Genomic DNA, 22,151 nt, shown 5'->3' with positions numbered 1-22,151 from the left:
AGGCCAGCTGGCAGGAGCCAAGGCAAAGAACACAGGGGAGATGGAGCAGCCAAGGAGCAAGGGCTCTGTATGGAGGAGGAAGGGAGCAACACGTGCTGAGCCAGAGAGATGAAACGATAGGGTAAGAGGAGGCAGAGCAGTCTGAAAGCACACCGGAGATAAACGCGTTCAGATAATCACTTAGAAGGGAATAAATATTAGTAAGTACTATAATTACCACGAACACTTTACAAAGCCGTATGAAGAAACATGACTAGAAGAAGGGCTGGCACACATGCTTGTTGGGAGCTCCTATTTCAAGCTTGCAAGAAAGAACCAATGAGGCTTGACACCTGGGCTAGTAATTTGGGGCTGGCAGCCAGCCACAGCCCGTCGGCTAGATCCAAGTACTGGTAACCAGAGTTAATAAGTGCCAGACTCCAGCAGCAGGGCTTTCTGGAGCACAGGGCTCCCGGACTACTTCCGACAACAGCCTCCAGCCTTCTCCCTTGGCTCTCACCCCAGCCCAGCTCCACCTGCAGAGATGCAGAGAGACCTGGGCAGGTTCCTGTGGATGTGTCTGAATATAGGCAGCAGTTGTCCATGGAGTAAAACCTCAATTTACCCAAGCAGTCAAGTCCCCATACCCACGCCCTCTTGAGCTCTTCTTTCCTTATGAGGCAAACAAAAAACTTTTTGTTTTATGGAAACTCAGCGCCTCACTCTCAGGTCTCCTTTACTCTGAAGACCTCAGAAAACTCCCGTTTAGCTCAGCAGCCTGGCTCAGTGCCAAGTTCCTCTCACATTTAGCTCTGCAGAGTCCACAGAGCAATGCATCTACCTCACCCTGCTCCCAGCTGCCTCTAACAAGTTTATCAGCCTCCATACAAAGGCCAAAAGCCATAAAAGTGACAGTGTGCCGCAGGCAGGGACATCAGGGACACAGCTGGGGGTGAACCGATTGCCAAGGAAACAAACAAACAAAATCCCCAGAAAAGCCAGACATGCCTCCCATTTCCACTCTTCCCCTGTAATCACAATGGCTCCAGAAGGGAATTTATTTGCTGGAAAGCAAAGCAATCCGCATACGGTCAATTCTGAACTAGAAGTAAAACCAAACCACGAAAGACACCACTTGGCAGCACCACAACAGCTATGCACCAAAACCATCTCCAGTCACGTCAGCCCCTGATGAGCTGTTTGCAAGGGCTGCAAGAACAAAACCCAGAAGGCCAAACTGACCAAGCTTTACAGTAGCACTAGCGTTGCTCATGGCTACATCTCACTCCTCCCCTTAGTGCTCTAGCTCAGAGTATCTCCCATCTCTGCTTACTCCTCCACGTCACAGTGGCTTGCCTCTTCCTCCCCTCTGGGCCTGGAGGAGACATGCCTGCGAACAACAAGGAACAATAATGATGGAGTGATATTTGAAAGGAGCAGCCATAGAAGCAGTGCTGCTCTTAAGCACTTGTGCAAGTGAGGCAGAGACATATAGAGTGGCAAAGCCTTTCCCTTTTTGAGAAAACCTTCCCATCCTTCTACTGAGATGGTTTGGTTTTGTGATATCATTCAATTACTCTCAGGCTACTGAAATGCAACTTTAGCAGCAGCTAGAAAGGCAAGATGTTCTTTTGTCTCCTTGCCATTTCCTACTTAAGCTTTTTGTCATTAGGTGGTTTACTAACACACCTCACTGGAACACACTCTCAGCACACTGATGGAGGCAGGGTGAGCAACAGGTTCGAGCTGGCAATGACACACATGCAGCCACCCAGGACTCACAGCAGACAGCTGCAGACTCTTTGCTTTGTGATTTGCTCAAGCCTCACTTTATCTAGAGAGGAATCAGCCTGAGTCTCTGCAGAGCTGATAGGAAACAGATGCTGAATGTCACCAGACATTTAGTTAGAGAACTACTCCTTAAGAGTATGCTATATGAAAAGAGATGGCAATATAAAAATGGTGTTGAAACAAATTTAGCAGGTTATCATTATGGGGTATTTAGTAACCCAAAAGCCAGAGGCAAGTCATAATACTGTAGTTTTCCAGACACTGGCTGGAGGGCTGAACATCCATGGTATGAGCAGACAAGTCATACTGCGAGCTGAAGAGCCCTAGCAACAAGAACACCACCCAGTTGTGCTTGAAAAGCATTCCTCTTTCTTTTAGGCAGTTTTCCCAGTGCAGTAAGTTTGTGGGCAGGGTCTGCAGATAGCTATCCATCACACAGTGAGGAACACACTTCCAGGCTACAGCACTCTCCAGTTCATCTGAGTTCAACTAGCCAAGACACCTCTGGCTTCATACCAGCCTGTATAACCTTCAGGATAATGGCTGGACCAGGATTGATTGTGTAGGGGTACCAAAGAAGGCCAGGACAGGGGAAAGGAAGGAAGGAAGGAAGGAAGAAAACAACAAACCACAAGAAACAAAACACATATCTGGTCCTATAAATTCCTCAAGTCCCCCAGCGCTGAAGAACTCTCCTTCCCAAACTCCCTGTGATCCTCTCCCCCGCAATGACCACGGGTCTCTTTATTCTGTCTTTCACTTTAGTTAATGGGTCTGGTACAAACGTTCCAAGTATGCATTTGATTTACAATAAAAACTGCTTTAATAAAGAAATCTAACATGACGGAAGGTCAACTAGAAGACAACAATTTGTTTTAAAGCAAAACCTCCTGTGTAAATAAACAGGATTTGCTGGAGCCTCAGGAGATCATGCAGCCTGGCCAAGGCAGAAGGGAGGGAGCCTTCCCATGAGGAGCCCCATTTGGGGATGGCAGGAATGACACAAGAGTGGAGCCTGCCAGCTCAGCGTTGGTGGCTGAGGTAGGCATACAGCCTCTGCTAGGTACACAGCTTTGGCCAGACTGGGTTTGGAGTCTCAGGAAACTGTGTAAAGGCAGCACAGCCACATCCTGCCTTGAGTCCTGCAGTACATACCCAAAGGCAAGAGAACACAATGCAATGGCAGTATAGTCTGCTTGCAAAAGGAAGCTTCGAGTGGAGCACTTAGAGCACACCCAGATGGAGCAAGCATGATCTTGGCCACGGAAGCTAATAATGCATCTGGAAGCAGATGAGGTGCCACTGATGCTCCGAAGCTGCCAGCTTTAGTACACACAAACAGCCCCAAAGCTCACGTGGGCAAACACCCACCCTGCTGCCTTCTTTGCCAGCAGCAGCAAAGCAGGGGGAGCAGCAGCAGTGTGCTCCGGCAGCGCTCTGCTGCTCCCCAGGCAGCAAGCTCCGGTAGCAGACAGCCCTTCAGCTCATCCCTTGTCTCTTCCGGAGTCACCCCTGCATCATTATTCCCTCCAACATGCCATTTACAAGTGATCTGCAGTTTCAAGACCTTCCGCAGGCTGTACTCCCCTCCAGGAATCACAAATAAATCACCAATTACTATGCATGAATAGAGAGAGGAAGAGGGTAATGAGTCTATGTACATATATACATATGCAATGTTTGAACACAAAGAGCCGTAAATTGCATTCACAGGTGGCATTCTGGATACTGCCGGAGCCTCACAGACAGAACTATTCATAAACCAGTCACCAACATGAATGGATTCAGCATTCCCCAGAAGCCTATTGTGTTTCCTATATATTACACCATAAATATGAGTAGCATCAGACTTTACATCCCTGCAACAAAAAAAGAAGGTAAATCTTGTGGCTACATGCAGGATTAGCACTGGCTGGCACAAGTATTAATGGTCTCCTCGCTGCATGAGGGTTATTTACAGCACTTGCTCTATGTTCCCATTTTGTGCTCGCTGTGATGAAGTGCCACTTGTTTAGAGAACCCTGTAACAAACATCGCAGCCAGAGGGAAAGAAGCACAGCAACCCACCCACTCTATGCCCACACACCAGATGTGGGTTGCCAAGCCCTGGGTTGGCAGCTACACAGGTCCCGTTAGCTCGTTAACGCTCGATGCATTCCATTAAACCGTCCGCTGACTCCTTCCATAACCACCACTCCTCTCTCAGTGATTTTGATGAGTTTGCAAAAGGGGGCAGAAAAATCGAGTTGCGTTTCTTGTACGCTCAGCCCACGGCACCTTATCCAGGCAGGCAGCCTAGCGGTAACATTACTTGGTTGGAAAGCTGCAACCCCTTTACATCCAGCTGGAGCTTTACGTTATGAAACGAAGCTTTTCCCTCTCCCCCAGCCAATCCGTTACGCCTCAGTCGTACACACAGCACCCAAAGCACTGCGTGCAGCGTGAGGCTCTGAGTCGCATGGCCCCGCTCTTGGTGAGACCGTCAACTTGGTGAATGCACACTGGCTGCCTATGGTAACCCAGGTGAAAGCACCTAAATACAACTCGACATGGCCACGGGGTGCCCCTCGCTCCCACCCTGAGGAAGCCTCGGGCCGAGCAATGCCCTCTGCTGCTACATCACCGCATCAGCCGGGTGCGCTGGGACACCCAACCGCTCGCTCCATATTAGGAGCGCTTAATCCAGCACACTGTTATTGTTCTTCAGCCAGAGAGAGCTCTGGCGTGCAGAGGCAAAGCAGTGAGCATCTGCTGCCCAACTACACCCGTTCCGTGGGCTGGGTGGGCACCCGGCTAAACTTAGTTGTGAGACGGTTGGTTTCTGGGGGAGCTGCTGTTAGGGAAGTTTGAGCCCTCTCCAAAACCATCTCAAAGAGCCTTCACTCTCTCTCTCTCACACTTTCCTGAGGAAAGACAGCAGCATGAGAAACCACACGCAGGCATGCACAAGCACAAATTACAGATGTGGAAGCACGGCTGCAATTCAAGCGAAGCTGTCGTTTTCAAATTGGCAGGGCAGGTACGTGACAGCTCCCTGGGCAGGGGAAGCTGCCAGCCTTGCTCCTGCTCCAGCAGCATCGATGCGAGGAGGAAATCCCCCCGACAAAAAGGCAAATCAGAACAGCTCCGAGGTGACTCCACGCTCGCGGGCTGCCCCAGCACGAGGGTGCTTTCCGCAAACGCTCCCACTGACTCATGGGCACGGAGCCAGGCTGACAGCAAAGAAAGGCGTTCTGATCGCCTCGCGCTCTGCCGTTCCCAAACCCGTTGGGAGGGAACCTCCGACAGCGGGACCGAAAGGGACGCGTAACACGCGGGCGCCGTGGGACGGGACAAGGCACAAACGGCGGCGGGACGGGGAAAGGGAACTGCTGGAGGAGTTCGCGGAGACGGCACACAGCACGCCAACCGCGTTCCGCCGGAGCGGGGGCCGCCCTCCCTCCGCGCTCACCCCGCTCCGCCAGAACGCAGCGGAGGGCCCTCGTCCGCCCGCACAGACCTGCCAGTCCCTCCCGGGGCATCTCCCCTCGAGCGCCCGCCCGCCCGCTCCCACGCGGGACCCCCTCCCGCGGCGGCGATGCCGGCGGTGGAGGCGCAGCCCGGGTTCTACCCGCATGCACACGGAGGTGCTCCCCTCCTTCCCCCGCCCGCAGGACCGCGGCACACCGCGAGCCAGCCGCTCCCGGGGGGTCCCGTCCCTCCCGCCCCGCCGCCGCTGCTACTTACCGAAGAGGAGGACGAGGAGGAGGAGAAGCAGCAGCGAGACCAGCAGCGGCCGCGGGGTCCGCATGGCTGCGGGGCGCGGGGGCGGCCGCCCTTACCTCCCGCCGCGGGGCGCCGCGGGCCGCCGGCAGCCGGGGCGGGAGTCGCGCCGGGCCCGGCGGCACAAAGGGAAGGCGGCGGGGCCGGCACGGGGAGGCGCCAAGGCGGGCGGGGGCATCGCCCCCGCAGCGGGGCGGCCGCCGCGCCTCCCCTCCTTCCCTCCCTGCCCGCCGCCCCGCTCGGCTCTCCGGGGAAGAGGCAGAAGGAGAGCGAAAATCCTCCGGGCGGCTCGGGAGGAGGCGGAACGGCGGCCGGAAGCCCCCACGCCGAAAAGTTGCAGAAATCAACGGAGAGCGAGCGCCCAGCCGGCCCGCCGCCCTCACCTGCCCGCCCGGCTCTGTCGTCGCCGCCGCGGGGTGCCCGGCGCTTCCTCCGCGCCGCCAAACTCCGCCCCCGGCCCGCCCCGGCCCGCCCCGCCCAGCGGAGAGCGAGGGCTGCGGCGCGGGGTCCCGGCGGCAGGGCGGGGGGAACTGAGGCGGGGATAGAGCGCGGGGGTAACTCGGCTCTCTTTGTGTTCACGAGCAAAAAGCAGTCTTCGGGGCTTCGTCGGAAGCCGGCTTGCTGGAGAACGTCCTAAACGCTCCCTTTGTTCTGCGCGAAGCCAGCGGGGAGGGCCGAGTTTGGGCCGAGCCCGTCCCGCTGTCCCGGGCCCGCCGCGGTGCCTAAGGGGTGCTGCCCCGTGCCTGCGCCTGGGCCGCGTCGAAAGCGCATCCAGGAGGCTGCGAAATGCTCGAGTACGGTGCTGGGCACTGGGGGTTGTGTGGTTTGTAAATTAAAGATGAACGAGAAAGCCCTTCTCAAGAGTGCTGGTGTTCGACCGTTCCTGCAAACGAATTCCCCAGCTGCTCGCTGACTCAAGGAAGTTGAATTAGTGACAGGGAGAGGTAGCGAGAGTGAAGCTGGGGTCCCGCACAAACCATCCCTGCCTGCGCGCACAGCGCTGGATGAGGCCCTGGTGCCGTGCATGCAAGGAGCCAGCCTGTGTGTGTCACACGAAGACAGGGCACAGCCCCGACTTCCTGCTGCCCTGAGGAGCTGTGCAGCAGGAGGCAGGAGCTGCCTGGGTTGCCATATGGGTGCACTGCTATCCCCAGCGTGGCGGTGGTAGCAGATCCAGCGGCAGCCAGCACTCAGTGACCCAGCAGATTCTGTTCCTGCGGGCTAATAGCGTTAAGCTGTGACATTTTCCGAGTGGGAGGTTTAATTTGCAGCTCTGTCATGCGCTCGGAGCGGAGGAGCAGAACGATGGGAGAGGTGTGGAAGAGAAAGGGTTAGCAGTGTCTTTGCACTGGAAATGAAGCTCACGCTTTGGCCCTTGAGCTTTAATTACATCTACATTGCCTTCGAGTGAGAGTTGGAAAAGGAACAGGGGTGTTGATAAGAGCGGGTGGAAAGTGCTGCTGTGTTTGCCTTCTCTCTTAGGAGATTGTAGGGCTGAAACGTCACACAGGGGATCCAGCACATTCTTGTGTGGACAGATTATTTCCATCTCGGGATGGAAACAGAGGTACGATTCAGGCAAGCTGCCCAAGCAGGCAGGGCAAGGCCAGGAGCAGTGTGCAGGTTTCCTAGTGCTGAATGCACATCCCTCACCAGCAGAGCCTGTTGCAAGGGAATTCAAGAGGAATTTAGGTGCGTTCTTGCTATTTACAGCACATGTGTGAGCACAAAAATGCCCCGCGAAAATGTTATCACAGACACACTGAACATCCGCATCCCCTTCTCAGAGCTCTGGCAGGGTATTGCATTAATGCACAGGAACAATAAAAATGTAAAAAGAGCATGGAAATGACATTATAGCATTATAAGATTAATCCAATTCCAGTCGAATTAGATTACAATAATAACTGCATTTGCTAAAGTCGATTAATGGGAACCTGTGTTTCCAAATTTTCATCACCTTTGCACTTGTTCTTCCGCTTGACCCCAATAACAAAAAAGGTGTTAGTGTACACCCGAGCACTTCAGAAGGCTCTGCGATCTCTCCCTGATCTTTGGAGGAAAGCCCCATCCCCTATCCTGTATCTGTGGGCAACTGAGCCACCACTGGGGCTCACTGGCTGTTTCTAGCTGCTGGTGGGGCTCCCATGTCCTGCGGATGCTCATCCACTTTGGGCTCCATTCCCATGCCTGGAGGAGGAGGAACAGGATGGCCGCCTCTCAGACAGGCATGTGCAGCACGTGGTGACCATGAGGAAGCTTCCCAGGACAATCGTGCCATTGAGAAGCATCTTCCCCATGGCAGCCAGACTGTTTAGGTCAGGCCATGTGCGTGCTCTTTGGCAGGAGGATGCTGCAGTAGTATTTGCAGCGGGGAGCTGCATCCTTTGCCCTGGGAAGCAAAGTGACATCGTTGCCCCAATTCCGTGTGCTCTGCTCACCCAGGTAATGGCAGCAGAGCACGGCAAAATGCAGTCTTGGCCCATGCCAGGCCTGTGACTATGTGATTTGTCCCAAGATCCATGAAAGAAGATCCACAGCATTGGGGTTTTCAGGCTTGAGGACGTGCATGGGAGAGGTCATGATCAGGTCCAACCTCCCCTGCCATATTGCTGAAGGGGAGACAGGAGGCATACCTGGAGCTCAGGGCTACGGTGGGGAGGGATGGCCACAGCAGGGAAGTGGTGAAATCAGTACTTCTGGAGGTGTTCAATAATTTTGTGGGTATGGCACTGAGGGACGTGCTTAGTGGGCATGGTGGGTGTGGGGTGGTGGTGGGACTGGGAGACCTTAGTGGTCTTTCCAACCTTGTTGATTCTGTGATTCTATGATTTAGCTGGACTGAAATGTTGCTGAAAACATTTTCTCCAGATCTTATTTACGCTGCAAAGTTTTCAACATCGGTTTCACCCAGAGGAAAAAGAAGATATTTATATTTAATGGCCAGCATTTAAACTGCTTTAAAACGATCTGAGAGGCTGCAGTTGGAACAGAGATAAAACGCTAACTGCACTGGCACGTGGCACAGCGCTGCCATTGCAGGAAGGCTGGCATCAGTATTTGGGTGCAGCACAGCTCGGGCTGCACCCCTGCACCAGCACATGTTGTGTGCTTGGCACCAAGGCAGCTCCCTGGCTACTGATGAAGAGAGTTCCCATTTCTACTCTGGACAGAGGGATGAGAAGAGACAGAAGGAGGGAAAAGCACAAAACCCTATGTATAGATAGATCAACATGCTTCCAGATTTCCAGGACATCTGTCAGCAAGCACCAGAGTGTATGGCAGCTAATCCCTTTGCACATTTTCTTTAACTGTTGCTTGACGGAAGAGTATGCCAATTATTTCATAAACGTCCCCACGTCTGAAGTGGCTCTCTGCCTGGGGTCATGATCTGTCTGTGAGGCAAGCGTGACGCTATCAGCTTGGGAATGCTGCTAGGGAAACATCTCGCTGAGTGATGTGCAGCGACCCCCAGCATGTGCTGAGCTCAGAGTGTTTGCTGGAAACGAAAAAGTCTGGAAGTGAGGCGGCCGCTCAGCTGCTTTCTAATTCTACCTGCCAAAAGCAAGCTCGGGTCCCAGGTTTGTGACGTTCTGTATGTTGATAAAGATTTCCTGGTGATTTGTGTGTGTGCCAGCGTGAGGCAGGTGAGTAAAGGACTGGATTCCAGCCTCGTGGTTATTGGCAGAGCATCAGTTTGTTTTCTTATTTTCACTGGGAAGAAAAGTGTCATAGAGAAATGGGCAAATAAACATTCCCATCATCAGCGTTTCTCAGGGGCAACCAGAAAAATGGTGAATGTTTCATTAGCAAAAAGAAGAAAAGAATTCCTTTGCCAAAGTGACTTTTAGCCTCCCGTTCCACAGGACTTTGAGCTCCTGGTCATACTTCACATTTGTCCACACAATCATCTTGAAGAAAGAAAATTGATTGCCTGGCGAGATCTAATACTGTGGGACTCTCTGGGTGTGGCTGAATTCTTTCTGAACAGTCCTGGGCAACTGTACAAAAAAAAAAAAAAAAAGCAGTTTCTCTGCTGCTGTCATCTATCGTGAAACATTTCTTTCATCCAGTTAGCTATGATAAGCACTTTGATTGTTACTCTGAAAGAAGTATGTAATCATTAGGCTTCAGAGTCCACGCCTTCATTTCCGTGATTGAAGCCAATTCATAATTCATACTTGTTTCAATATTGGCCTGACAGCAGATTTTGGAAGATAGCAGCAACCTGCTTGCATTTTGTTGTGGGCGTGGGTCATCTTTAAGCAATAACCAGGTGATTTGGGAATCATCTAGGAGGGAGAAGTCCAGGATGCCCTTCCCGTACTTCCAGGACTGTTTTGCATTTTACATTTGGGAATCACCACATACAACTTGAAGTACTTATGAAAGCAGGAATGAAAGGCCAGGACTCTCACCTTCTGCCTGGATGCCTGAATGTGAAATTTGAAGACTTGATCCTCTTGTTTGTCCTCTCCACCAAATTGTTCTTTTTTAAAAGGAAAAGTCCTGGGGGACCTGGCAGGCAGCAAGATGAACAAGAACCAGCAACTCACCCTTGCTGCAAAGAAAGCTCAAATGGTACCATGGCTCAAATGGCTGTATTAGGGGAAGTGCTGCCAGCAGGTGGAAGGAGGAGATCCTTGTCCTCTGTTCAGCACTGTGGGTCCAGTCCTGGCCCCCCAGTACAAGAGAGATCTGGACATACTGGAGAGACTCTGGTGAAAGACCATGAAGATGACAAAGGAACTGGAGCATCTCTCCTATGAGGAGAGACTGAGAGCTGGGGTGGCTCAGCAGCTCAGCCTGAAGAGGACTCAAGATGGATCTTAGCAATGTTTATGAATACCTGCAGGGATGGTACAAAGAGGACAGATCTAGGCTCTTTCCAGCATTGCCCAGTGGCAGGGTGAGAGGCAATGGGTGCAAACTAGAGCACAGGAGGTTCACTCTGAACCTCAGGAAGCACTTCTGTGCTGTGCAGGTGACAGAGCACTGGCACAGGTTGACCAGAGTGGATGTGGGATCTCCTCCTTGGAGGTCATGGTGCTGGGCAGCCTACTCTGATTGTAGTGGTTGTGGAGAGCAAACAGAAACAATGAAGGCTCAGTGATTGGTTTAGGACTCCAGTAGTTGGGAACCCTGCTTTAGCTTTGGTCTCAGCTCACCTCAGGGTTACAAAGCTTTGTGGTTCAGTCCTTCCCATTCAGCATTTCATCCCCCATCCGAGGAGCACAGCCCCGCAAGGCAGCCCTCTCCAAACACGAAAAGCTTTGTTCACTCAATTCCAACCCCAACTGCAAGCTCAGAACATGGGCAGCTGGGCACCTGCCTGCAGCACACAGCTTCTGCACCACTCTGCCTGTGACTCATCACCTCCGACTCCTCAGCTCCTGGAGTCTCCCAAGGGAGGCAACAGGTTCTGTGCATTAGTGCTGTAGCCAGCTATTTTAAATTAGTGCACTGGCAGAGCAAACGTTGTCCTGCTCCTTTCATTCAGATGTTGGCAGCAGCTTCCCCAACCCGGACCCACTCTGCCCTTATAACAACCAAGCGGGTAAGCCTGCAGGTGAAAAAGCAAACCTACATCTCCAGAACCAAATGAAGCCAGGGACACCTCTCTCACTTCTCTTTACTGTCATCTCCCACCCTTTTGAATTGGGAGAGGAGGCAACAGGTCTGTGGGATGCTCACTGCCAGGCAGATTTGCTGTCCTCAGCAAACGTCTTTCCTGCAGACTTGTTTTAGGATAATAAGGTCACTAACGCATCCTTCTCTGCTTTGGTTTCCACCCCAGGATGAAAAAGTAGCACTCACTGCAGCATCTCATGCACTTTCTGGCAAGTGCCCCCCCTGCAGCAGAGGAAGAGCTGCCAGTCAACATGGTAGCACTTGGACTGATCTGTGTGGGTGCGGAGACAGAGGTCAGGTCTGATCCTAACCTTCTTCCAACGCAGAAAGCAATTAGGAAAACATACCCAAAGCATTCTGGCAGAAATACACCAAAATGAGATGTTTGCAAATATATCACAGATTGGACTAGATGATCTTAGAGGTCTTTTCCAACCTTGGTGATACTATGTATGTGCTGAACAGACCAGCAACAGAGCCCAAGAAGGAGCAAGGCAGAAGTGTTGCAATGTGATAAGAAGCTAAGTTCCACTTCCACCTCAGCAGTCAAATACAGCAGCATTATAATGCAAACACAGCATCATCATGCTATTTCACAACTCACACAGATGGGGTGGTCCTTCACACTCGTCACAGGATCTTCCCCATACCAGCAGGACGAGTCATCCTCTTGCTGGGCAATGGGGTGATCTTGGAAACTGTCATAGTTGTTAGGATCAACAGGCATGGAGTGGGGCTCCTGTGCACGTTGGGAGAAAAGGGAAAAGAAAATGCCCTGATTCACAGCTGTTGATCAGTAAGCAAAGCTGCAGCAGATGCATGGAGATAGAGGAGCATAAAGAAGCCATGAGACAACATTAATCATTGTGATTAAGTTACTGATGTGTCTATGTCTGCAGTAACTTTGTTTACTTTTTAATGGCCACGTATGACAAGAACTCAGGAGGGATGTGAAAAGGGTTGAGAACAGAGTGCTATGGATGTCCACAAATGTCTCCTCACTTGTTGCACAGGTACAACCCAGAGCTGTTTGTTGTGCAGTGGCTCTAGTGCAGGCCATGTGCTGTGGGGCAGGGATGCCATGCAAGGTATTGGTGGGGAGGACTGGGAGCAAGAATGGGCTGGGCTTAACATTGCTGAGCTTGAGCTTTTGACGGCCATCCCTAAAGAAACAATAGACAGAATTACGTTTTAGCTCGGACTGGAGAATATGGATGCAAAGAAGAGCAGCAGGATGATTTGTAGTCAGCTCTAAGACAGTGGTTGGAATTCTGTTGGTAGGTGAGGCTGGGGAGTAGAGACAGGACCAGTTCTGCCCTCTCAGAGCCAGGAAGCTGGCAACCTAAAACAAGGAGGATTTAATCTGTATGGAAGCATTTCCACTTCAGGTGCTTGTCAGTGCCTGAAATGAAAGTGCCTTTGTTGAGAGAGAGAAGGAAAAATAAGAAGAGCAGGATCCCCCTCTGTGTCTTGTGCATCTTCCCCTCCCTCGCAGGTCAGCCATCAGCAGCCCTGCAGGAGGCATTGCATTAAGTGAACAGCAGCAATGCTGCACCGTCAGCACAAAGGGGTCCTACAGCTGCTCAGGGAAGCCATCAGCCCCCTCTGAGGGCAGCACATGAAGTTTAGCAGAGTGGGGCTTAGAGCAGGATATAGGGGGATCAGTATTAAGAAGGACTCACTGTGCCCAGCTATCCCATTTGCAGTACAGCCCAGCAGTCCTGCCAAACAGCAAGCAGCATAACTAGGTAGAGCTTCCCAGAAGGGAAATTACAGTCCAAGTGCATTTTCTCTATAGGAAATCCAAAAGAAGGGAAAAAAGAAGCCCTTATCTATATTTATAAGATGAAGCTTTTCCTACACGAATAAACCTCTTAACACATTTTTCTGGGCGCTGAGGTTATATATTTAATAGGTTTTTCTGGTATCACTTAAAAGTAGATCACCACCATGCAATGACGCCTGCTGCACTCTTTTTCTGGCATCCTCACTAGCTCCCTTCACCCGTGCCCCCAGTAACTGGAGCACCGAGTGTTATTCTCACCAGACTGCAAGAGAGGTTTTTCCTTTACTTAGGAACTTCTCCTGCAGAGCTGCTTGATCACCTCCTTTTTTGACCCTTCTTCTAACAAAGAAAGGATAAGACACTTCTTGGCAGGGGAGGGAAAGCTCGAACCCTAATATGACCCTAATATAACTTGGCATTTGGACTTCTGTCTGACCTCTTTCCCCTTTCTGCTATGCTGTGGACAGAAGTTTCATTTTGCTGCTTTATCATCTCTTCCCTCTTTATTAAATGCAATAAGTTAAAACTGCTGCTGTTTCTGCTGTCTCTCAGGAGGGCAGAACTGAGTTACTCTGGTGTCATTCCTGTGCTCCTGACCTAAGAGAAAAACAGTGGTGGCACTGCACTCCTTTGACTCTCCAAGGAATAAATATCATGCACTGATTCTTGAGCTGTAGCTCACTGCAGAGTCCTTCTCTGTTTCCTCCATCCACTTCCCACTCAGGACAAAATAAATGCCTCTTCATCTCGAGAGATTTATCTATTCACTTTCTTGCATGGACAGAAAAAACATTTCTTCCCCCGCAACAATGCAGCTAACTCTGGGGTAGAGCATGACAGCTATTTCACAGCACAGAAGGGGTGGCAGGGAAAATGCAGTTGTTTTTGTCTGTAGAGATGGAACGGCAGATTGGAATGGCAAAAACTGCAATTTAACTGGAACCTTGAGAAATCCTTCACGGTTTTCATAATTTAGTCCAAACGAGAAAAAACGCTGCCTGTAAAGACTGGGTCACCAAAGCGCAGGCTGACTCAAAGGGAAGGGCTCTGTTTAGTGAAGCACAGCACTATCTACTATAGCACCCACGTACTTCTTAGAAGTCTTTCCATCTCCCAAGTGAGTAAGCTCGTTTCTGCTTACTTGTGAAACCGGGCAAGCTCAAAGGCAGGAGCATGTAGCTTGCAGGTGAGTGAGAAAAGGTGTGGGTCGCTGCTCCTTCTCCTGCCCCAGATGCCGCTCACAAGACGTATTCTTATCTTACCAGATTAGAGGGCATTTTACCCTTGTGAGAGCTGGTATTATTTCTAACAGGTAGGTATTAGCCAACACTACCCCTTCTCCCCGCTCTTACCCCAGTTTCCCAGCCCAGATCTGCTCCAGAAAAAAAGGCAGAACTGCATCCCCGCTGAGGCTGGATCTGAGTTTGCACCTGACGGAGAGCACAGGAAGGTGAAAGCTCCCAGGTATCATGGTAATTAGCTCAATGTAATTATCTGCTCAAGACACTGCGGATAATTTGGGTGTTTGATAATTGGAGCTTCTGCAAAAGCAAACCCTCTCTGCACGGTTAAGAATGGAAGGCCCTGCGTGGCAGATGCAAGCAGAATCCGAGCATTCACAAAGGCAGACACCTCTCCCACTGCCTGAAATCAGCTCTACAGAAGATGCAGGATGTGACTTCCAGTCACTCCTAAGACACGTGTGCCCTCTCTCCAGCCCTGGCCATTTTTTTATTCATTTGCCTGGAAGTATTTTGCAGCAGAGATCTCTGAGCAAAAGAGGCTATATGAGAAGCGAAAGAGTGACTGATGCATTATGCAGCATCCAGTGACAACAAGGGAATTAGATTTTGATATGCTTGCTGAAGTCTGCTATTTCTACTCTGGTACCTGGTGGTCAATTCCTTGCCAACATCTGTATAACATCAAACATTTGCATCCATATGGAGAATGTATAATTAAGGCTTGCTGCATACAACTGTGAAAACTTTCTCATATCTTCCCTAAATTGCATTGCAACCCCCAGATGAGGGCTGAGAGCCAAAATGGAAAAAGTCTGGCATAAATATTTAACTAACTTGAAATACGTATTTCTTAACTATTAGCTAATTATTTTGTGCCATCCATAAACGGCATCTGGTTCTTTAGCACAGGCTAGGTACACAAGGATGATGAGGCTTGGACACGTAAGTGGGAAATGAAACGTGACTTTATGCTAATTAATATTAATGAATGGATCAAGAACCAACATCTCTTTGAAAATATGAGCTCAATAGGAGCTCGAGTGTGATTCATTATGATTAGTGCTAGGGTGACAACCACTACCAATCTCAGAAAAGCCTCTGTTTCTCTGATGTAGCATCTCTTCGGGAAAGACTTAATTGGCTTCTAGAAGATGCGAAGATGAACAAGTGAGGTGGCTTCAGACCTTACTGTGGGTATGTGTGTGATTATACCCTGGAATAAAAGGAATAACAGATCTCTTTATGTGGATGTGCTGAGGGTCCCCTGCTTCGGTTTGGTTTGCCCCAGCAATAGCAGCAGCAATGCTGTCAAATCCCTGCCATACTCAGTCCCTTCTTTCAGCCCTCAGTCTCTCTTCCTTCAGACTCAGTCTCCTCCTCTCCATACACCACCTGCTCTGCTGCTGTTGCAGACCACCTTGGCAGCCAATAGCTCAGCTCTGAGAGTACCTGAACTGAACGTGTTTCACCAGGGAAGGAGAAAGTTTCCCCTCTCTTTTACACAGCACCTCTCTGGAACATGCTCACCACAGTGGAATGTTTGGAATATTACCGGAACAATTTTCTTCCTTATCTACTTCACAGCCATGTGATGGGAACTGTTTCTGCTCTCTTCTTTCAAGTCACTCTGGACTACTCTCCATTCCTGAAACAAGCTAAGCAGTAACAGAAATGCTTTTCCTCATCTGAAGAACTTGAACAATCATTATTTGGTGGACAGTCGCTTTGCTTTGCTGAGATGTCTGCACATCACTTAATTTCGGCAATGAGCTCCTCTGCGGATAGATCTGTAGCTTTAGTAGGGCTCAAAAAGAAATCCTAGACCATTTTTCTTCAGTTAATCTTGTTCGTTTAAGGAAAAGGCCTCCAAGTCGGCTCTTGCCCTCAAAGCAGCTCCTGAACTTGCATTATTATACACAGTTAGAAAGTATATTAGTGTTTGGGACTGCATCCATCTTTTTGCTATGAGTACCTAGAAATTACCATTCATCTCATCATTCACCAACTATTTCTGAACTGCATTCTCCATTTCTCAGTCAGTGTTCTCCTAAGAGCCAGTCTATCAGCTAATTTCCCTCCGGTCTTGAACAAACAGCAGCAAAAATCAGCTGAAGGCCTGATGCAGTTTTACACCATCATTTTCCTGAATCAAGCAAGTCCTAAAGATCCACCAGGACCAATCGTATATCCCCAGAAAGTGAAAAAGTCCACTGTCTCTGAACTGTCATTACAGCTCCCATTTTAGCATTGCCACTCCTGCATTATCTTCACCACTCTCTCAAGTCTTTGTAAAATCAGTCCTGTCATTAAGACTAACAGAGAGAGAGAGCAATCAATGCACAACTTGTGTTGCTGGCTTATAACGGGAATTGGAAACTAGATCTAGGAATCCTTCCCCAGGGTAGTAGTCTATCATGTCTTGTGACTTGGTCTAAAACTCTTATCTTTCCTCCCATCTTGCTCAAGACTGGATGGAAAACTGAGTTAACAAAAATGTAAAGAATCTTTCAATGCAGCAGAGACTGCTTCAGATTTGAGCTTCCCAGGGGAAATAAATGATGAACAAAAACAAACAACAGCACAGCTCAAATGATTCCTCCCCTCACCACAGTCCTGAGATTTCATAATTGCTCCCTTCATGGCCATTTTGGTTTGTAATATGCAGAGAAAAGATTTCCATTATAGCTGTGTTTACTTAATCACTATAATTTTTTTTAAGTGAAGTTCAGGCTGTTCAAAACACCAGGCTGCCAGCCCCAAGAAAATTAGCCATCAGCTAGTTGCAATGGAAGCTGCTCTACTATGATCTGTTTCAAAGGGTTGCTGCCTAGCCATCTCTTGGTGCTCAGATGAATCATCCATCTCTAGGAGTGAGAAGGCTATTTACCACAGTCTGTTACACTCTTGGCCTTATTGGGCAAGATGAGGAAAAATTTCTGTGTTCTTATATGTAAAAATGAAAATAAAAATCAGTCTCTGGAATGGGATGATCACATGGGATGATCTGAGACTAGAGTGAAGTCCACCTTGGGGAAGCTGGAGGACTGACAAATGAAGAATTCATTTCAGAAAGCAGCAGCACATTGACTACACCTGCAACACAGTCCTTCTCAGCGAGGTTATATTGCATATTCTCATCATGCATGGCAGAATATACTGGCATGAATATTTAATCACGCAGGGTAAATATAAGTAGATTGAAATTCTAAGTGATGACAACTTTCAGATGACCTGGGGCCAGACTAGAATTTGTGATTTAGAATGGGAAGGCTCTACATCCCCTTCCCATCCTCCAGCACCATTTATCCCCTGCAATGTGAATTGGGAAACACCTCAGCCTTTATAAAAGCAGCAACAGCTAACACACAGGAGGCTTAAGAGAAAAGGAGCTAAGACATGGAAATAGTGAAAACCTGCAGCTGCTGGAATGAAGACACTTGGACAGAGTGTATAAGGTTTCTTGTCACTCCAGGCAATTGGCAACATTAGCATTTTGTTGGCACTCTAATAGTTTCCAGCACCGTAAATCAGTATGGTCAAAACCCAAAACAGATTTCCACTGCTATTTTCAAGCCAGATTGACCTCAGTTCAAAACTCCCTCATTCTGCTTGTAAACAAAACCCAGTAGTGCAGAAGATGAACTTTGTTGGTCCTACTGTACTTAGGACCCCAGAAGAGATTTCACAGAGCATACTAGTGGTCCTCCATCACATAGTCCTTTCTGGAGGTGCTCCACCCTCATCCACCACACTTTCCAAAATCTTTACAGGTAAGAGAGAAGAGAAGAAAATGGAGCGCACATGCATTGGTTCTGGGAGATGCAATAGACCAGCTCTATCATAATGTCAGGTGCCCAAGTCCCATAGAAACAAAAGAAAGCAGACACCTCAATTCTTTTGGTCTGAGGGCTTGGTGCCTGATTAGACAAAAAAAGATGTAAATTGTCAAGAAGATGGGGCATTAACAATCTCATTTCTTCCCGTAGGAAATTGTGCAAAATCCTCCCTTTCCTTTTATAAAAAAAACTGTAACTCATTTCATACTCTCTGCTGATAGGAATGTAATTAAGACATTTCAGCAAGATTGTCAGGCGCCATGAAAGGTCCCTGCATTGACAGCACCAAGTATTATCCTCATTTCCTAGTGGGAGAGATTGAGAACGCAGAAAGTTCAATATCACGCCTGCGTGCAGAAACAAATCCATGTAAAGTGGAGCTATCATAGCAAATTTTAGCAAACGTGTTTGCATTGCAGAGGTAGAGGGAGGATGCAAGAGGAATCTCGCTGCACAGGCGAGATTCGGAGATTAGAAGAGCACCAAGTGGCCAGGTGGTGAGGGAACCTACTTCCGAGTTACAATCGCAGTGATTGCAATGAATAGGGAGAGTCTATGATTAAAGACACGCCTGAAAATAACAGTAATGATTTCCTCTTGTATGCCTTTGATCAGACAATCTTACCGTACTGTATAAATGAAACCTCCCAGCATCTCTGTGAGGTTGGAAAGCCTTCTACTGACATGAACATGTCAGAAATAAATAGCAGCTGAATGGTGCTAGACAGGTGATGGCTTAGGTAATTCACCCTCTCTTGGAAGAAGAGCATCTGGATATGGAATTTGCCCCAATTATAGAGAAGGAATAGATCCTCAATATGAGCTATATTGGACTAGATGCATAAATTACTGTGCAGAATGATCCTCCAGCCCATTCAGTTCTTATTTCCACAGGTGAAAGTGCCAGTAAGGAAAATAATCACCTGTCTGTAAGGATGATTTTAAAAGATGAAGACATTGCCCATCAGGAACACCACTGGGACTCATCAACACTTTTCAAACAGACTGCTATTGGTAACCACCAGGAGGTAAAGACTGCGGTTTTAGTCACTAGCTCCATAGGATTAATTTAAATTAGCCAGCTGGAGAGTAAAAATGTATACTTATTACCCTTGTGCACTGTATTGCCCAGAACAGAATTGTACAGGACCATCGTATTTGGCTGTGATCCAGACCTGAAGTGTGCAGCACTTCACCTTCCTCAGTAGGAATCAGGAGCTGTATGGGCAGCTTTTGAACTCAGCTCACTGGGCCTTACTGCTAAATCCCATCAAAGGTCAGGAAACATCACTGAATATTTCTCTTGCAAAAAGAGACGTGGACCTGAAACTGAACAGTACGTATTGCTTACTTTGGCAAGACTATGTCTTATTTTTGTAATTATTTGTGTTTAAACCAGTTATGTTTGGTCTCGATGAAGTGCTGAGAGGGTTAAATGTGGCCTGGCACTTATTCCTCTTGTGATTATGTTCATCCTCCTCTCACCAAGAAAGAACCCAAAATACATTCTGATATTCAGATCTAGCTATTTTGGTTTGTGCTTTTCTCTATTAGTCAGTGAATATGAAATGACGCTTTACTGATTCAGAAGCTATTTGTATAGTATTTTTCAAAGATAAGTTGTAGGGGTCAGACACCCCAACTTCACTGTTATGACTGATTACCATAATTCCCGGTCCTTCTCAAGAGCCAATAATAAGCTGCCTACTTTAATCCTATTTAGATGTTTGATTTGGGTGTATTTTTCAGCAGAAAGATTATATAAATACAAAGTGTTGATGGAAAGCCTTCATGCAGAAATGTAACCAAATGCAGTTTTACCCCTAATTAAGGCAAGCAATCATTACCTGGCTAGTCAAATGCCAGAGGTGCTCTCCAGTTGTCCGGAGGGTCTTGATAGTCCTTAATTTATCTAGGGCCATGTCAAAACAACATCCTTAAGAATTTATATTTTGAATGTGTTTTGGGAAGAAAGACTTGATCTGCATGCCTTGAAAGCCTTCAGAAAGGAGAGGAGGTCCCAGAATAGTGTATTGTTCATCCCTCACTGCAGGAGCAGGGTGTGCAGGCAGGGGTCTTCCCTCACCGTTTTGGGGGCCATGAGAGCTGGCCAGGCTCAGCACTCCTCTGCAGGCAGAAGAGATGGAGCCAGAGGCGAGCTGCTCTGTTCTCCCCTGGAGCAGACTGAAGGCTTTCCACAAACAGCATAGAAGGCATTAGCTTTGAGAGCCCTCCAGCCACCAGCCCAGAGCTATGGCTGCAGAAGAGTCTGATGTATTTGTTTGGGAAGCAGTCATTAGCAACACCAGCCTCAGCACACATCAGCTCCCTCTGCTCCTCTCTCAGCCCTCATCCCCACTCATCTTGAGTCTAGCTGGGACTCGCTAGAGGGAGGAGAGCTGCTCTGTCCTTCTTCTCTGTACTACTCTCCCACCACTTTCTGCCCTTGTAACAGGTACTCAGCTAAGTACTGTTGTGTTTAATGGTCTTCCTCCACCCCCATGTAACCTACTTACACATTTTCTGTGAGCCCTCTGGCCTGGCGTGCGTATTCCGGTCGTATGACAGCTGCTTCAGGAAGAGTCATGTGGCTGCTGTAATTAAAACAGGGTGAAAATGGGATTCCTCTGCTTTCCAAGAGGAAAAAAAATGGAAGAAGGGAAAGAGACTGTTTGCTGTGAGAGTGAGGGTTAAGAGACAAGGCTGGAAGATCTTGAATGTAGTTGTTTTCACTGAGTTGCCCTGAAGTGATCAGGCTCTGAGATATCAACAAATCACTCAAGTGACACTAATGATAATACTCATATAAGGAAAGAATATGGTCATGTTTGATTTTTTCTGGCTTCCTTCCCTTTCCCTAGCTTCCCTGAAATAACTCGTGAGGACTGAGCACACCAAGCAGAGATTTCTACTTCTGTTCCATCTCTCTTCAGCATCCCCAGTTTTGCAAAGAGCAGAAGCAGAGCACCCTAGAAGAGTTGCTGAGCACAAATCTCATTTGAGTTGGTGCTGCTAGTTCATTACCTGGGGTTTATACACAGTTCTGTACATTCTGCATTTGTCATGGTGTACATCTTGGTGTATTTCAGGTGGAAAATCCTTGAGGCAAGGAAGGAGTCTCCTGAGTAGCACATGCACACCATGTCCCTGAACTGTGAGACAGGGAGCAATTTCCCAATTGCAAGGCATTCAGCTCCTGAAAGATCCAGGTCAGTGCTGTGCCAACATGGTCTCCTTCCTCTGAATTGACACATGTTGTTCTCTAATTGAAGGTGAGTGTTACATGGTCCTATTTGGCATTGTGGTGGCATTGCACATTGTTAGGGGCCACCCTTATATACGATAGATGGATAGATATACACAGGAGGCAATGTAGGGTACCTGAGAGCTGTGGTGCGTGGGCTGTGAATAGTGAAAAAACTGGAAGGTAGATGGGATGAGGGGAAAGAAAAGTGGGACAATGCAAGTGAGAGCTTCTGTGGAGGCAGTTACAAAGATAGGCCATGAGTTTAAAGCCCACTCTAGGATGATGTTGGTCCATCAAAGCAAGGTGAGGGAAACCTCAATTTCTCATTACCTGACAAAAGACAGAGGTGGTCCTATGCCACAGACTGAGTCAGCAGGAGGCATCATTAGTATGTCCTGTGTGGGAGCACCATAGGGTAACTCAAGTTACAGATGTCAGAATACAGTGCATAAATTATAGGGGAGGGGGCTGTAATGATAAAGAAGTATGGGCTCTTTATGCATGAAATCAGGTGAGAGAGCACATTTTAAGTCATTTGGAAGAGGAAGAGGGGATCCAACAGAGAAATGGCTGTAGCATGCTGAAGAACTCACATACTGAGTAATGTGGAATATGCTGCAATGGAAGCTTTGAGTGCCATTCACATGACTGATTCTGAAGAGGCATGGAAGCAAAGGTTGCACTGCTTCCCTTCAAGTTAGCTTGAAAGTACTCCACGAGTAGTCTTGCAAATGCTGTGTGGCTGAAAGCAAATCCACTCTATAAAGAGAGCCCCAAATTAGCATAAAATAAACGAGTACTTGTAAAATCCCCAGCAATATCCTTCACTCTACAACTCTCCTGAAAAGTTAGGAACATAAATAATGAACTGGAAG

General features: G+C 48.5%; 1 protein-coding gene across 3 annotated transcripts in view; it reads right to left on the bottom strand.

Moving 5' to 3' along the window:
• Positions 1-20,564, bottom strand: part of IGSF3 (immunoglobulin superfamily member 3) — a 91,560-nt gene extending 70,996 nt beyond the window's left edge. For 2 of the 3 annotated variants that reach the window (XM_090120728.1, XM_090120738.1), the window contains exon 1: positions 5,497-5,614. In XM_090120728.1, the coding sequence (XP_089976854.1) occupies positions 5,497-5,560 (64 nt within the window). In that variant the 5' untranslated portion in view covers positions 5,561-5,614. Of the gene's footprint in view, positions 1-5,496; positions 5,615-20,545 lie in introns of those variants that run through there. The other variant, XM_090120737.1, reaches the window with a different exon arrangement.
• Positions 20,565-22,151: the final 1,587 nt, after the last annotated feature.

The sequence above is a fragment of the Phasianus colchicus genome, chromosome 1 (assembly GCF_987193195.1).
Source record: "Phasianus colchicus chromosome 1, bPhaCol1.hap1.1, whole genome shotgun sequence".
Taxonomy (NCBI): domain Eukaryota; kingdom Metazoa; phylum Chordata; class Aves; order Galliformes; family Phasianidae; genus Phasianus; species Phasianus colchicus.
This window is presented reverse-complemented; position numbering and strand designations above follow the sequence as displayed.